Source organism: Nicotiana tabacum, chromosome 8 (genome assembly GCF_000715075.1).
Source record: "Nicotiana tabacum cultivar K326 chromosome 8, ASM71507v2, whole genome shotgun sequence".
Taxonomy (NCBI): domain Eukaryota; kingdom Viridiplantae; phylum Streptophyta; class Magnoliopsida; order Solanales; family Solanaceae; genus Nicotiana; species Nicotiana tabacum.
In genome coordinates, this window is record NC_134087.1 from 85595321 (window position 1) to 85612300 (window position 16980).

At 38.7% G+C, this 16980-nt stretch overlaps 2 protein-coding genes across 2 annotated transcripts; both read left to right on the plus strand.

Annotated features, from left to right (window-relative positions):
- The first annotated feature begins 7563 nt into the window (after nt 1-7563).
- On the plus strand, nt 7564-14520 carry LOC142163199 (uncharacterized). Its single transcript, XM_075220459.1, has 8 exons — nt 7564-7616; nt 7839-8229; nt 8787-9114; nt 9250-9498; nt 13263-13359; nt 13756-14027; nt 14122-14281; nt 14466-14520. The coding sequence occupies exons 1-8, from the start codon at nt 7564-7566 to the stop codon at nt 14518-14520; spliced, it is 1605 nt and encodes a 534-aa protein (XP_075076560.1).
- A 110-nt stretch (nt 14521-14630) lies between these two features.
- Nucleotides 14631-15245, plus strand: LOC142163200 (uncharacterized). The gene has a single exon (XM_075220460.1). It carries the CDS (start codon nt 14631-14633, stop codon nt 15243-15245), a length of 615 nt encoding a protein of 204 aa, XP_075076561.1.
- The last annotated feature ends 1735 nt before the right edge of the window (nt 15246-16980 follow it).

Genomic DNA, 16980 nt, shown 5'->3' on the forward strand with positions numbered 1-16980 from the left:
TGTTATTTCGAACTTATCGAAATAACAGCCCGTCGTTGTTCGATCAAGGTCGAACTCTTCTTTTCATTTGGCGAAGGCTCTTAGCCTTAAAGGGTGTTATTTCGAACTTATCGAAATAATAGCCCGTCGTCGCTCGATTGGGGTCGAACACTTCTTTTCATTTGGCGAAGGCCCTTAGCCTTAAAGGGTGTTATTTCGAACTTATAGAAATAACAGCCTGTCGTCGTTCGATTGAGGTCGATCTCTTCTTTTCATTTGGCAAAGGCCCTTAGCCTTAAAGGGTATTATTTCGAACTTATCAAAATAACAGCCCGTCGTCGTTCGATCGGGGTCAAACTCTTCTTTTCGTTTGGCGAAGGCCCTTAGCCTTAAAGGGTGTTATTTCGAACTTATCGAAATAAATAGCCCGTCGTCGTTCGATCGAGGTCGAACTCTTCTTTTCATTTGGCGAAGGCTCTTAGCCTTAAAGGGTGTTATTTCGAACTAATCGAAATAACAGCCCGCCGTCGTTCGATCGAGGTCGAATTCTTCTTTTCATTTGGCGAAGGCTCTTAGCCTTAAAGGGTGTTATTTTGAACTTATCGAAATAACAGCCCGTCGTCATTCGATCGAGGTCGAACTCTTCTTTTCATTTGGCGAAGGCCCATATCCTTAAAGGGTGTTATTTCGAACTTATCGAAATAACAGCCCATTCGATCGGGGTCGAACTCTTCTTTTCGTTTGGCGAAGGCCCTTAGCCTTAAAGGGTGTTATTTCGAGCTTATCGAAATAACAGCCCGTCGCCGTTCGATCGGGGTCGAACTCTTCTTTTCATTTGGCAAAGGCCTTTAGCCTTAAAGAGTGTTATTTCGAACTTATCGAAATAACAGCCCGTCGTCGTTCCGGTTTCTGGAGAGTTGGACATCTTTCGTGGGGGTCCCAGTTTGTTTGGTACTGCTTGCACCAGATGGTGCGACGCTGGTGAATACGAGGTATTGATGTTTCGTTTAGGTTCGTGTTGTGTACACCTTATGGGTTTCTTGTCTGATTCTTGCCGTCCAGCTCGGAGATGTTGCCGGCAGGAGATATTTCAGCTGTGTTGAAGCGACTTTTTTCCTTCAATCGAGATGTTCCTGCGTACGTTCGCCCACGCGAGTATTATGTGCTTTCCTGGACAAAGAGTGGAGGGTGAGGGCGAGATTTTTTTTTGCTCCCGTCCGGTGGTCCGATGTGGGAGTGCAGGTCAGTAACATCGTTCGATTTGTTTAGTATATTGACGGTTGATGGGGCGGGGATTTCCGAGCCCAGTGATCTTGCTTGGCTCTTCTTTCTCTTCTGTGCTGCTCTCGTGTCTTGCGTGGGTTGGGTTTTTCTTCCGCACTCCTTTTGATGAGTGATTGTTCTTCTTGGTTTCGATCTAGGAGAAACTAGGAAATTCTCACTAAGAAATCCCCACAGACGGCGCCAAATTGTTTGATTCAAAAGATATAAAAACCTTCTTGAGCAAATCAATCAAAGATGAAGGGGTAAATCTTAGCCAAATATAATTAATTCCGGATCGAAACATTAACGATAATGATTGCATATGAGACGAAAGAGGCATGATTGATCTTATTGAGATTCAACTTTGTCTTTTTCATCAATTGATGAGAAAGCAAATTTACATGTATTCTTCGAGGTCATTTCCCCGTTTTCTAGGATACAAGAAAGGAGCTTTTTGTCTTCCTTTTCTTGAAAGAATGAAAAGCCCCCTTATCGAGAGCTCTTTATGGCTATATATAGTGGAGGCCCCTTTACCCTTTGCTTGACTCGACGCTTTCTTGTCGCCAATGTGTCCTGGTTGTGTTTTTAGGCGTTACTCTTTTCGATTCGTCGGATGTCACAGAAGAGAAATGGTGTGGGCTCTATTGACTTTCACTGCCCAGTCACTAAGGCGGGGTGTTGGACAACCTGATTGTGGTGGTCAGATTTTGACCAATACACATCTAGCTATGGGCAAATATCTTCCTTCAAAATAGGGATTTGTCACATTACCAATTTAAAAATAGTGCTTGCCTTTACTCTCAGTTTAATCAAGGAATTAGCGTATCCACACATGTTGCCACGTTTAGACGTGTAGTACGATTAACTTTTTTTATACTACAGAAGATTTTAGATATTATACAAAAATATTACTCTCTCCATCTCAATTGACACAGTGTTAGATCTACAGTAACTCATGTCAATAACAAAATAGGTTTGTGAAATTATATAATTTCTAATTATGAAATGTGCCAACTTTTAAGATGGATGACAAAAAGAAATACTCCAGCTTAGCTTGTAATTAAGAAATAGGGACTGAAGCTAACAAGTGCGCGATGACAATAGCACAACGTATTGTAATAATCAAAGAGAAGTTTCTCAACGCTGCCATACCCCACTAGTTGTTGTTCGTCACTAATTTCAAATTTAGGACGACTTCGATCTAATTTATGATTGATTTAACAGAGTGGATGAATGCACAAGTATTTTACATTCATACAGTGTACGAGAATAAATTTACGACAAATATGACCTTGCATTTCTCTCGTAGTGATTCTTTGACATTCTCTTCTCTCATCAAGCTACTTGTTTGACTTTCGATCGGATAACATTGATCCATATACCACCAATTACATTAGTTATTAAACTTACAAATTAACTTATATCAAAATGAATCAATCACAAATAGAAAAAGATTTGTCCACATGCCAACAATTACAATAGTTACAAACTTATAAATTAACATATACGTGTACTTTTACTAAGTTTATCAAAATGAATCCACTAAAAAAAAAAACAAATGATTAAGATAGCTCTACTACTGGTCCAAGAAAATGGTTGATATTGTCCAAGGCCCTAGCATGTACATATTAATTCGGATTTGTCCCTTTGTGGCAGCGTAATCATCAAGCCACAAAGCGCATGCACCATGTGAATTTGTACTCTAGCTTATATATTCCTTCCATTTCAATTTATATGAATCTATTTTCTTTTTAATTCGTGTAAAAAAGAATGACAACTTTCCTTTTCTAGAAACAATTTACCTTTATGCAACGATTTATAGCCACACAAAATATATGTGCCTCATTTTACACCACAAGTTCAAAAGTCTTCCCTCTTTTCTTAAACTTCGTGTCAGTCAAATGGATTTGCATGAATTGAAACGGAGGGAGTATATCACTTTACTTTTAGTTATTTTTTACAGGCGTCACATGTACGCATGGGCGAAGCTATATGTTATAAAGGGTGGTCAATTGACCACCCTTCGTTGGAAAATTATACTGCGTATATAGAAAAAATATTAGATTTTAGAGGTATATAACATATATTGAACACTCTTTCTCAGAGAATTTTTTTCACTTCTTTCAAATTTGAACATCCTTGAGTAAATTCTTAACTTCGCCACTACATGTACGCCTTGTTTAGAACTTGTCTGTGTAAAGCCTTCTTTTTTACCATCCCCTAAGTATGACAAAGGTGTAATATCTAAAGTTTCTAAAAGAAGATATCCCACCATCCCTCTCCAAACCTGTGTATAGTCACGATTTATTATGATTTGTTTAGCCCAAAGAAGAAAGAAAAACTAGTGGATGTCAAATACATAGATTGATTAAACTAATCGATGACGAGTTAGTCGACGAGACCTTCGAAAATAAACCTCCATCTGAAAAATTTGAAGTACAACATGAGGATGGACATCCAGCTTATGCATAGTCTGCTCTTTTCTCTCCCAGTCTCAGCAATAATATTTCTGTTGCTTCTGTTCTTCATCTATTTCGACCCGTTCTTCTCAAAACATAGTTGTTCAAAATTGAGCAAGCAACAGCAGCTTCCAAAATCCTACCCACTGTTTGGTGGCTTGTTCTCATTAATTAGTGCAAAATAGACACCGAGCAGTCCTGTGGATATCAGAACTCTTCCAAAAATCATCTTTATCAACCATTACCCTTAAAGGACCCTTTGATAAAAAATGCATCTTGACAAGAAACTCCTCTATTATCAAACATATCGTTAATACATGTTTCCACATTTATTGCAAAGATCCTACCATGCAATTTGTTTTCTCAGACTTATTAGGGGATGGACTTTTACTTGTAGATGGCGAGAAATGGAAAACCCAAAGGCATTTCCTCAGTCATATATTCCACGCGGATACATTTTGTTATCGAGTAAAATCATCCACCATTAAAGAGCTCCCAGGCCATCTTATTCCTTTATTCTCTATTGCAGCCACAAATAAAACTACTCCAGACCTCCAGGACATATTTCATAGGCTTACATTTGACATTCTATGTCAGGTAGGCTTCAGCCAGGATCCAAAATACTTGTTACCATCTCTCCCTGAGAAACCATTAATAGATGCTTTTGAAACTGCAATAAAGATCAGTATGGGAAGGTTCACTTGCCCTTCCATCTTGTGGAAAGCTAAAAACCTTCTCAACATTGGATCTGAAGAGAATCTCAGGTATGCAGACTAGAGGCATATTCAAAATTTGAATTTGATATGTTCAACTTTTAGGTTTCCTTAAATATTCATTGGACGCACTTTAAATTATGTGTTCAAAATTTTTCTCATACGTAAATTTAGGCATGTTTGAATTGGCCTTTTGATAGTAGGCTATAATTATGTAGTTTAGCTACCATTTACGCTCTAACTTAGCTGCACTTTATTGATATTTGAATATTAAATGATAACAAATTGCTCTAAGTAAAAACTTTATGTTTTGCAGGAGCAATTTCGGGCTATGAAGACATTAAAGAGTGTTTGGAGTAAATATGGAGCATTGAAGACCAATCGAAGGTTGGCGCGTGGAAAAGAAGAAAGAAAAAACGAAGGTAGAAACTCCTCCAGGTGCGTGATCAATGCGCGGCCGCGCACTAGCCGCGCATGTTAGGCAGAACACTGGTCAAAATGCGCGGTCAATCCGAGGTTGATCCGCGGCCAGCACGTGCTTCCGAGAAAAAAGAGTCCAAGGCCAAGTTTGTAATTTCAAAGGCGACTAACCTTGACCTATATGAAGCCTGACTCGCCCAAAAAGTGGGGATACTTAGTTTAGAAGAACTTGGGAGGCAAGACCACAAAAAGGAGGAAGACGGAGAATCATCTACGAGTTTTTCATCTTCTTCTTCTTAATTCTACTGTTGGTTATGACTTTTTATAATGTAATCTTGTCTAGTAGTATGAGTAGCTAAATTCGTCATCTAGGGTTGATGGAACCAATTGTTGGATGATGTTTGATTACGTTTTAATATAATTGAGCCGCTTTTACTCTATAATTGTTCAACTATATTTTGTCTTGTGATTAATTGAAAGGGCCCTTGATTCATCGTGTCTAGTTATCTTGTGTTGCTTGAGAAAAAACACTTGATTAGATTGTTGTTGAACAACGCCACTTTCGGGTAGGTTAAGAGATTAATTACTTAAATTTAAAGGCGAGGTTAGAGATAACGAAGCTTTGGTATGATATTTATGAGTTGTACAAATTGTCAACTAGAGTAGTTCGAGAGAATGCTTCTAGTAAATTATCGTAATTGATCGAGAGATAATTACGGTAAACAAGAACTCATCATCTTTATAGAGTGTTACAGCGAGATTATAGCTAATATGTCAGGAATTAATCCGACAATTGGGGAAATCAATAACCCTAAATCCTTTTTACCACTGAATTCAACTTCATTCTTGATTATTGATAGTTTTTATTGTCATATTTCCTTAGTTAAATAATTTCTATTGATTATCAAATAAAATCTTGCATCTGAAAATTGTCTGAATTTATCATTAGCGTTACTAAAAGTGTAGTAAATAGTTAGTTCCCTGTGGAATTCGAGTTTGGACTCTTGAACCAGATTATATTTGTAGCTACCGCTTAGTCCTTTTTATAAGGCGTAGTTGGGCGTGATCAAATTTTGGCGCCGTTGCCGGGGAATTAACGGTGTTATTTATTACAACTTGGAATAATTGCTAGGATTTTTAGTTTAGATCAATTTTCTGTGGTGTTAAAAATATTTCCGTTGAAATTCTCACGTTTGAACTCTCCTGTGACTCAGGTGCATGCCTAGAAGCTCCTTGAGAACTGGTGAACTTTTTGAAGGACTCTCAGATCCCGAAAAAGCATTCAGGGCATTGAATCGGGCTAACAAGAACGGCAAACAACTGAAATAAAATGACCAACTCGAAATTGAAATGGACGATGCCGAGAACATCAACAGGAACAATAGGAATGATCGAGTTGACCCAAACATCGGAGTGGTAGCACCTCTTGTGCCGGAAGCTTCTCTTTATGATTACGCGCAACCAATTGCTGATAACATGACCACCGCAATTGCAGTCCCTTAGATACAAGCAGAGACGTTTCAGATTACCATCAACATACTGCACTTTCTGCAGAATAAAGGGTTGTTCTCCGGGTCATACATCGTAGACCCACAACAACATTTGAAGAACTTTCTATCAATTTGTGTCACTCAAAGACAGCCGAATGTGACTCCTGAAGCAATAAAATTATTACTATTCCCATTCTCAGTGACTGGAGAGGCTCAAACTTGGCTGAATTTGCTCCCAATAAACTCCATTGCTACTTGGGAGGAACTAGTCAAGCAGTTCTTAAACAAGTTCTATCCACCCAACAAAACTATGAGGGAAATTGATGAGATATTGCAATTCAGGCAGAAACCGACTGAGACTTTGCAAGAAACCTGGGAGAGGTTTAAGGGTATGCCGGTGAAGTGTCCACACCATGGCATTCCGGATCAGATACTGGGATAGAGATTCTATATGGGTTTGGCTGACGATCTTAAGGCCAATGTAGATGCTTCAACCGGGGGTGCATTCTTGAGCAAAACATTCACAGAGTGTAAGATTCTTCTTGACAAGATGTCTCAAAATTCAGGTTGGATGACGAAAGATACAACACTCACTCTAATAGTTCATTTTGTTGCTCTTGACCCAAACAATACAAATACAGAAAACATAGCCACTCTCATGATCCAAATGAGCTTGCTGACAAAGAAAATTGATGAGATGGGTACGAAATAGGTGAACATATTTTATACGACAAATGGAGGCATATGCACTACCTGCATAAATCAGTCATATGTTTGCTCGTGGAGTGGAGAGAATGATAACCAGGGCTTCAGAGAAGACATGAATTACGTCAATAATTTTGGAGGTTAGAGGTAAGGTGGACAGCAATGGGGACGTCAAAATCAGCAATACAGACCAACCCAACAACAACACAATACCAATCTAGGGGGCGCATGACCACAAGGCCAAGTTGTGTCTTATCAAAGTCAGCAGGGCTATAATCAGTAGCACCAACAACAGTTGGCTTACCAACCGCCTCATCATTAGCAGGACAGTAATATGATAGAAATTGGGGCATGTTGCAACAACTCATTGGGACAAATGGAAAGATGCAAGAAAAGTTAGCTGCACATGATTTGGCTATTAAAGGCATTGAAACTCAATTAGGACAACTATCTATGTCCTTGAACAATTGCCCACAAGGAACGTTGCCTACAGACACAAACATCAATCCAAATGAGCAGAACCCAAATTAGTTAATGGCAGTGAGTCTTAGGATCAGAAGGGATTTAGACAAAGAGAAAGAAGTTGCGTAATCTAGGAGAGACGCAATGCCAGTTACTCCAGTGACATTAGAGACCGACGAGTCAACGGGAGCTTACAGAGGTTGTAATTGAACAAGCATAAGTTGACAAAGGCAAAAGAGAAGGAAATTGAAAAACTCCCAGAACATGTGCTGGAGAAGGCTCCTAATAAAGAAAAGACACCAAGTAGTGGGCTGAAGCTAATTCCTGCACCATTCAATTGAATACAGGAAATTCATGAAAATGCTTAGACAAATTCAATTGAATATTCTGCTGATGGATGCTTTCAGGGAAATGCCAAGTTATGCAAAAATGATGAAGGATCTGATGTCTCGAAAATTTGACTTTCACGACCTGTCTATTGTAACTCTGATTCAGACCTGTAGAGCAATAGTGACAAGACCTGTGGCTCAAGCATTGTCTGATCCTGGTAGCTTCACTATCCCATGCACAATTGGAAGTTATACCTTTGCTAAAGCATTGTGTTACTTGGGAGCTAGTATCAACTTGATGTCTTTGGCAATCTACACAAAACTAGGCATTGGCAGAGCTAGATCGACCTTAATGTTGCTGCCACTGGCTGATCGCACAGTCAAAAGACCGACTGGAATTCTGGATGATGTGCTTGTCTAAGTGGGGAAGTTTGTATTTCCTGCTGACTTTGTTATTCTTGACTGTAAAGTGGATGAAGAAATACCAATAATTTTAGGGAGGCCGTTCTTAGCCATAGGGAAAGCATTGATTGATTGTGAGACCAGTGAGTTAAAAATGAGGTTGAATAATGAAGAAATAATGTTCAATGTCAACAATCTATGAGGAGACCCAGCGAATTTGCAAATTGCTCGCTATTGGCGGATGTGGATGCAATACTAAAAGAGGAGGATGAGACCCTTAATGTCATAGATCCATTATAAGCCTGCTTGATGAATTTGGAAAATGTGGATGGTGAAGAGTTGGCAGAGTGGGTCATGGCTCTCGAAGGTCAAAAGTTCTGGAAAAGGGAACCCAAGTTCGAGCCCCTACACTTAGAAGAAAGAACAATACCACCTGCAAAACCATCGATAGAGGAGCCACCACAGTTGTTCCTGAAACTGCTTCCAGCTCACCTTAGGTACGTTTTCTTAGCGCCTAATTCTACTTTACATGTTATTATATCATCCGGTTTGTTAGCTGTGTAGGTAGAGAAACTCCTATATGTGCTACAAGAATGTAAGACTGCTATTGGTTGGACCATGGCAAATATAAAGGTTATCAGCCCAACTTTTTGTATGTATAAGATTCTCTTGGAAGAAGGGCACAAACTTTCCAGAGAACATCAAAGAAGGCTGAACCCGAACATAAAAGAGGTGGTGAAGAAGGAAGTGATCAAGTGGTTAGATGCGGGTATCATCTTCCCCATATCTGACAGTAATTGGGTCAGCCTTGTTGAGTGTGTGCCGAAGAAGGGAGGAATAACGGTCGTGCAAAATGAGAATAACGAGTTGATCTCAACTCGTATAGTCACAGGTTGGTGAATTTACATGGATTATCGAAAACTAAACACATCCACCCGGAAAAACCATTTCCCCTTGCCATTCATTGACCGAATGTTGGATAGGCTGGTTGGGCGGTCTCACTTCTTCTTCTTGGATGGATACTCAGGATACAATCAGATTTCAATAGCCTCTGAAGACAGAGAAAAAACATCCTTTACTTGTCTGTATGACATCTTTGCCTTTTGGAGAATGCCATTTAGCCTTTGCAATGCACCGGCTACATTTCAGAGGTGTATGTTAGCCATTTTTACGGATATGGTTGAAGATATTATGGATGTCTTTATGGATGATTTCTCCGTGGTGGGGGATTCATTCGAAGACAGTCTTCACAATTTAAGAAGAGGGCTAAAAAGATGTATGGAGACAAATTTAGTGCCGAACTGGAAGAAGTGTCATTTTATGTTACAAGAAGGGATAGTGTTGGGACATCGAGTGTCTAGTAAAGGAATTGAGGTCGACCATGCTAAGGTTGACGTTGTTGATACCCAATTTTCCCTCATATATTTTAAAATGTGCATACATATTTTCAAAATATTGTACATGCATCTTCAAACATGCACAAGTGTTTTTACAATTTTTCTATAATTTTTAAAGGCCTTAAATCAATTTATTTCTGCATTTTTAATTATATAAATCTTAAATAATTATCCCTCATATTACTTTACAATGATTTAATCATCTAAATTCATCATTTATGCTCATATAAGTATTCAAATATTTTTATTGCATTTTTTTACAATTACATTTGTATTTTTAAGACTATAATTGCATATTTTGCAAAAATAACCCCTGCATGTGCATAACTACATTATTTATACAGAAAATGACTTTTTTATATTTTTATAATGTTAAGTAATTATTTTAAATCATATTCATGCATAAAAATTATTTTTATCATTTAATTAGCTATTTTTACAAACTATTTTATTAATTAACTGGGTATTTAACAAACAACCCTTTTATTAATTTTAAATTCAGACCCCCTCTCCCCCGCCAAGACCAATCAAATTAAAAACCCCAGCCCAATTAACTAACCCGTAAACTATTTGTTTTCTTTAAAACCCACCCGACCCAGATCAAATCCTGGCTGTTGATCTCAGAGATCAACGGTCCATGATGCTATTTCCTTCTTTAATTATCCCTAACCCCCAAACCCTAATTATTTGTCTACACCTACCGCCCTTGAATCCCTCTTCTTCTTTGTTCTCTCTGAAACTATCCCCAACCCTGGTGTTGTCACCTCCTAAATCTCCCAAACCCCTTCGACTCTCAACTAGATATGGGGTTATTTGGTGTTTTGCTACCCTATCTAACCTATTACCTCTACTGGTTGTTCGATTCTTGTTGTTCTCTAAAGGAACCTCGAAGAGATTCGACTTAGAGTCAAATTAGGCTCTTCGTTTTCTTATGAACTCGCCCGTTGTTCATCAAATATTTGTGAGTATTGTTGTCTTTATGGCTATGGTTGGATTTTTCCTCACCTCGTACCCTTTTCTCAAAACCCTCCTCTCTTGCACTTTGAATGTGTTCAGATCCTTGTAGATCTGAAACGGTTTTGAGTTTATACGGAAGTTTTCCTTTAAAATCTCTTGTTCCCTCTATCGTTAATTGATTTTAATGTTCTTCCAAACTAGGGTTTCACTTCGTTTGTCTCTCGAAGCTTTTCTAAAAAAAATCCTATGTGTTTGATTATATTTTTCCACCAATTCCTTCATGACTGTGTTCCAGTTTTAGTTTGTTTGATTATTTCATGGCTCACTTCAATATTTGCCCGTTATTTTGGAGTAATTGATTGATTACCTAAACTGTATAGGGTTTGAAATTTGCTTTGTTTACTGAGGTGATTACTTCCTGCAATTTTGTTTACTTTCCTTATTTTGGGACTCTAAATTGGTGCTGCTTGCCTTAATTATTCCTATCAAGCTTATTTTATGGGTTGACTACCTTACCAACCCTAAATTGGCCTCTATTTACTTGTGTTACCTTATTTGTGTGATTAATTGCCCTGTTACTTGCCGAATTTTTGGTGTTCTGACTCTAATTGGCTATCAGACCTATCACTTACCTTATTTAGACCTCAATTCTGAGTTATTTTTTGATAGAATCCCATGATTTTTGCCTATTGATTGGCCCTCTCATGCCTAATTGATTGATTGATTGTTTTCTTTGCCTTATTTGAAAACCTTTAAACTGCTTTATCTTATTTACTCTACTCTACTCAATGCTATATAAGCCTCACTCTTTTTCTTTAACACACACGCACACAGACATAGAAAGACACACAAAGTTTTTGCTCTCATCCTCTATCACAACCTTCTACTCTTTGTTTGTTGCACTGTCTAGCCAGCTGGAAGCCAGGGCTAGACCTTTATACCCTGTTTGCTTCACTCTTCTATTGCTATCTCTTAACTAGTATGCCTCCACTACTGCTATTCAATTAAACATATGTGTTTCCTTATAATAAGCATGTCCTTTCTTTCTGTTTAACTAAACCTATGTGTTTCCCTAATCAGCATGTTTACTGCTATTCAATTAAACTATGTGTCATGTTATCAGCATGTCTACTTTTATCTCATTAAATCCATATGCTCTATGTTTATTGTTCCTAATCAGCATGTTTACTGCTATTCAATTAAACCTAAGTGTTTCCTTGTAATTAGCATGTCTACTTCTGTTTAACTTATGTGTTTCCTTGTAATCAGCCTGTCTACTTATGTTTAATCAAACCTATATGTTTCCTGCTTTCAACATGTTCACATGTTTACTTATATGTAAATTAGACCTATGTCTACTTGTTTCTCAATTGGCATGTTTTCTATCCTGTTTTAAGTGTTCACCCCTAACGGACTAATAATTTCTATGCTCCCAATCCCTGCTACCCCTTTGTATATGACTGTCTGATTGATCCCAGCATGCCATGTCTTTGTTTAGTATCTGTCCATATACTCACCTAGTAACAGCTAATAAACTAAGTAAAAAACTTTGCTTGAAGTGATCCTGCTTCTGTCTACTGCTAGAATTGTTTCTAAGTGTTGGATGACTCTTTTTGCTCCTTACCTCCTGAAAATCCAAAACTATTTCCTTAAAACTTTCTCCTGTTTTCAACTCCTTTAGAACATCTAGGGTCCTGCCCCTCCAGTGTGAGCATTGCCTAGGAGTCCATAAGACTCCTCTGAACTTTGACACACTAGAGTTGGCTCTCCAAAACTTGCTCACTAAAATGTTTCTTTAAAGGTCTTCTGGTGTGAGCATTTCCCGGGGTCCCTTAGGCCCTTGGAAACTTTGACACACCAGGATACCATTGGGTGCACTATGAGAATATTGGTGTGTTCATACATGGTTGAAGGCCTGATTTTTTCAAGTTTACTTTTTGGGCCTATCCAGGCTCCCTATAGTTTAGGAGTCTCATTTCTGTAATTCATTCATTTTTGGTCTGTGATAATAATTTTTGTAAAACAGATATTGGGGATATTAGTAAAATGGGAGGGACATTTATATATGTTTTCTGGAGAAATCGGGTAGAGATCATGCTCTTAGGACTGTTATGATTATCTACCTGCATTAGAAACCATGCCTATAGGTTGTTGTGTGCATTAGCAAACATGCTTATAGGTTCATCATATTATTTGCTCTAAATTTCTATTTATGCATGTTCACATCTGCGCTAGAACTCCTGTCTCTAGGTTGTTTTTAGTTCAGCCTTAACAATCGTGTTCATAAATTCTCCTATGTGCATTAGAAATAATATTATAGGACTTTTATTGCACTCACCTTGATATCATACCTGCAGTCAAATCATATAAAAATGTTTTGTCAGTAGCAATCATGCCTATAGGAAATAAGTATAAAAGCAATCCCAACACTTAGATATCAGGCTTATATATGAAACCAGTTCTGTAACGTTTATGATTATTTTTCAACACCTAGACAACATGCCTATAGGACCAAATGAACCAAATTGCTTTCTTAAAATCATTTACTGGTTTATTGCAGTTCTGATTAATGATTGGATATCATGTTTATAGGACATCTCTGATCCACGCCTAGGCAAGCCTCTAGGATGACTCAAATTTTGAAATTATAAAATCATGCTTTGTTTAACTGTTATGAACTTCCTAGATTCAGCTAGTCCTAAATCAATAGGCAAACTGATTAAGTACCTTCTGCTTCGCTTTAATAAAAAACACTACATATGTTCTGCTTTGGGTTCACCTAGGTATCCTGATATAGGACTTTTTAAAGTGTCTGAAATACTGTTGTTTGAGACGTGCAATTGCCTGCTTATTTGTGGAGGTAAATGTGAGCCTTTATCTGATAGTCCTATTTGTTTTGCTTGTCGCTTAGGTGGCGACTTTTCAATTTCCATACCCAATTCCTAAAATGAAATGAATTGACCTAAAGAAATGTCGAAACCCGAACTCCGCGAGGAAAAAGGGGGCGCGACAAACGTGATTGAGTAGTTGCCACCGCCCACTTCGGTCAAGGTAGTGAGAAATTTCCTTGGGCACACCAGGTTCTAGAGGCGGTTCATAAAAGATTTCTCTAAAATTGTTAACCCTTTCTATAAACTCCTTGTAAAGGATCATCCCTTTGTGTTCTCCAATGATTGCAGGTTGGTATTTGAGGAGATGAAGAAGAGACTGGTGACTGCACTCATCATTGTTACACCCAATTGGGAGCAACCGTTTGAACTCATGTGCGATGCGAGTGACTATGCTATAGGAGTAAGTCCTAGGGCAGCAAAAGGACAAGCTAATGCACCCAATTTACTATGCAAGCAGAACGCTAAGCAGTGCACATCTCAATTATACCATGACCGAGAAGGAGATGTTGGCTGTGGTGTTTGTATACGACAAATTCAGGTCATATTTGATTGGTTCAAAGGTTATTGTGTATACTAACCATGCAGCACTTAGGTACTTGATATCATATAAGGAGTCAAAGCCACACTTGATTCCTTGTGTTCTTTTTCTACAAGAATTCGATATGGAGATCCGTGACAGAAAAGGGATAGATAACCAAGTGGCAGATCACCTTTCAAGGTTTGAGGGAGCTGAAAAGAATGTAGGAGTTGAAGATATAACTAAGACATTCCCGGATGAACAATTACAAGTAGTGGCAATGCAGGAGACGCCATGGTATGCAGATATTGCTAATTATTTAGCAAGCGGTATTGTACCTTATGAACTCTCTTCAATTTAAAAGAAAAAGTTTTTTCCCGATTGTCGGTCTTATTACTGGGATGAACCTCTACTTTTTAAAATGTGTAGAAACACGATCCGGAGGTGTATACCTGAGAAAAATCAACCTTCTGTCTTGCAGGCTTGCCATGCCTCACCATATGGTGGGCACTTTGGAGGAATTTGGATGGCGATGAAGGTGTTAGAGTCGGGCTTGTATTGGATGACTTTATTCAAGGATTCACATGCTTGGGTGAAAAGTTGTGATGAGTACCAAAGGATATGCAACATATCTTGCCGTCACGAGATGTCGATGACTACAATTCTGGAGGTGGAAGTATTTAACATGTGGGGGATTGATTTTATGGGGCCATTTGTTAGCTCTTATGGTAACAAATACATATTGGTAGCAGTTGACTATGTCTCCAAATGGGTTGAAGTTGTGGCCCTTTCAACAAATGACACCAAAGGAGTGACAGACTTTCTAAAGAAAGATATTTTTACACGTTTTGGCACTCCGAGAGCTATAATCAGTGATAGGGGAACCCATTTTTGCAATAGAGCATTTGCAAAGCTGTTAGAAAGGTATAGATTTCGCCAGAAGGCTGCCACACCTTACCACCCACAGACGAGCGGGCAAGTTGAAGTGTCCAACATGGAATTCAGAAGTATCCTAACCAAAACAATGAATGCGACAATGATTGATTGGGCAAAGAAGCTGGATGATGCATTATGGGCATACCACACAGCATTTAAAACTCCAATTTGTATATCTCCATACAAGTTGGTATTTGGAAAAACATGTCATCTTACGGTGGAGCTTGAGCATAAAGCCTTATGGGCACTACGGCAGTTGAATTTGGATATGGAAACCGTAGGCACAAGTAGAGTTACTGAGCTACATGAACTCGAGAAATTCTGATTCCATGCATTTGAGAATTCAAGATTGTACAAAGAAAGCAAGAAAATGATGCATGATAAGCACATTCTAGATCGGAGCTTCAAACCCGGAGATCTCGTGTTGTTATACAACTCGAGATTAAGATTGCTTCTAGGTAAGCTGAAATCTAGATGGTCAGGACCATTTAAAGTTGTGCAAGTGTTTTCCAGTGGAGCAGCAGAAATTGAGTCTGAACATAGAATGAATAAGTTTAAAGTGAATGGGCAAAGGTTGAAATACTACCTTGGAATGGTTGAAGAAAAAGGGGAGAAAGTTGTTATACCCTTGGAAGAGCCCCAATATGTGAGCGGAGTGCAATAATGAAAGCATGCGCCGTGCCACAATGTTAAATCAGGAGCTTCATGGTAGGCAACCCATGGTTTGTTGTAATTCGTCGTGCCACGACGTTAAATCACGCGCTTCTTGTGAGGCAACCCAATATTTTTCTTTGTGCTTATTTTTCTTATTTTATTTTGAACTATAAAAGCATTGACATGTCTATTAATGTGTAGGGATGAAATTATGTGCGTCAAAAGGCCTCGGGGTGAAAGAATCAACCCGGAGATAGGTAAAAAGTGGCGACAAAAGGGAAAATTTTGGAGGCCAAATGTGCGCGCTCGCGCACAGGCCGTGCACTTTCAGACTCCCACTGTTGCAACATCCACGGTCGCGCATTGACCGCACATGGACCACCTATTTTGTGACACACACTGCCCGACGTGTGCGGCCGCGCACTGATCGCGGACCGACCCGTATTGGGCGCCGTTTTTAGGTTTAGTTAAAGTTTTTTTTCTTTTCATTAGTTTTTATTTGTTTGTTCCTTGCCTACTATCAACAAAATCTAAAAACCCTTTTCCCTTTAAAAAAAACACAACACACACGCACACCCACCTCCCTTCTCCCCAAATTCCCAAAGCAAAAAAAAAAAGTCTTTTCTTTCCTCCTCTTCTCTACTCAATCACTCCCCAATCTCTATTCCTCACAAGATCGTCAGGTAAGTGACATGGCTTCTATTTTCCTTTTTCTTAATTTTTTTTTAGTTTTTCCAATTTTATTTTCTTTCTTTTCTTCTTCTCTTTTAATTGTACGGTAATAGAAGTCATTGTTGTTCTTGTCTATGTTTTGTGTTGCTAATATACTTCTTGGTATGTGAGGATAGTGGATTTTGTTGAGTTGGATTGGACATTGTTAAGTTTGTGGTGGAATTGAGGTCGAATTGGGTGTTTGGGAAATTTGGGGTGAATGTGCACACCAAGTGTTTGTTTAAATGCCACAGTGAGTCTTGAATGTAATTTATGACCAATTGTGTGGGTAAACTCTAAGTAACCGCACTTGGTTCACATATCTTGTTTTTCGCTGATGGTGATATTTGTTCAAGTAGCATGACGCCATCCAAGAAACGAAGAACCACGGGTGCATCCTCTAGTGGTCATGCTGGATCATCCAGGCCATGAGTTTCAGCTAATGTTCGCCAGTATGATAGTACCAAGTTTGTATCCAGCGAGGCTCAGGAACGTTTTGGTCAAAAGGCATCCAATAAACCCATACCAGAGAGGGGAATTGATATGGGGTCCATCCAAAATGACTATTCCAATATGTACCGTAAATTGGTCCAGCGCAGGCTAGATATTTTCTTTGAAGAACTGGACGAAGCTAATTTGATGATTGTGAGGGAGTTTTACGCGAACATCCCAGAACATGTGAACCATGTCTGCAC

What these genes read in the sequence shown, in the direction of transcription:
- LOC142163199 (XM_075220459.1), top strand. Translation starts at nt 7,564, where the DNA reads ATGGCAGTGAGTCTTAGGATCAGAAGGGATTTAGACAAAGAGAAAGAA. An exon ending in TCTGCTTTGGGTTCACCTAG is followed by an intron (nt 13,360 to 13,755) that starts GTATCCTGATAT and finishes CAATGATTGCAG; the next exon opens with GTTGGTATTTGAGGAGATGA. An exon ending in GCAATGCAGGAGACGCCATG is followed by an intron (nt 14,282 to 14,465) that starts GTATGCAGATAT and finishes TCTGTCTTGCAG; the next exon opens with GCTTGCCATGCCTCACCATA.
- LOC142163200 (XM_075220460.1), top strand. Translation starts at nt 14,631, where the DNA reads ATGTCGATGACTACAATTCTGGAGGTGGAAGTATTTAACATGTGGGGG.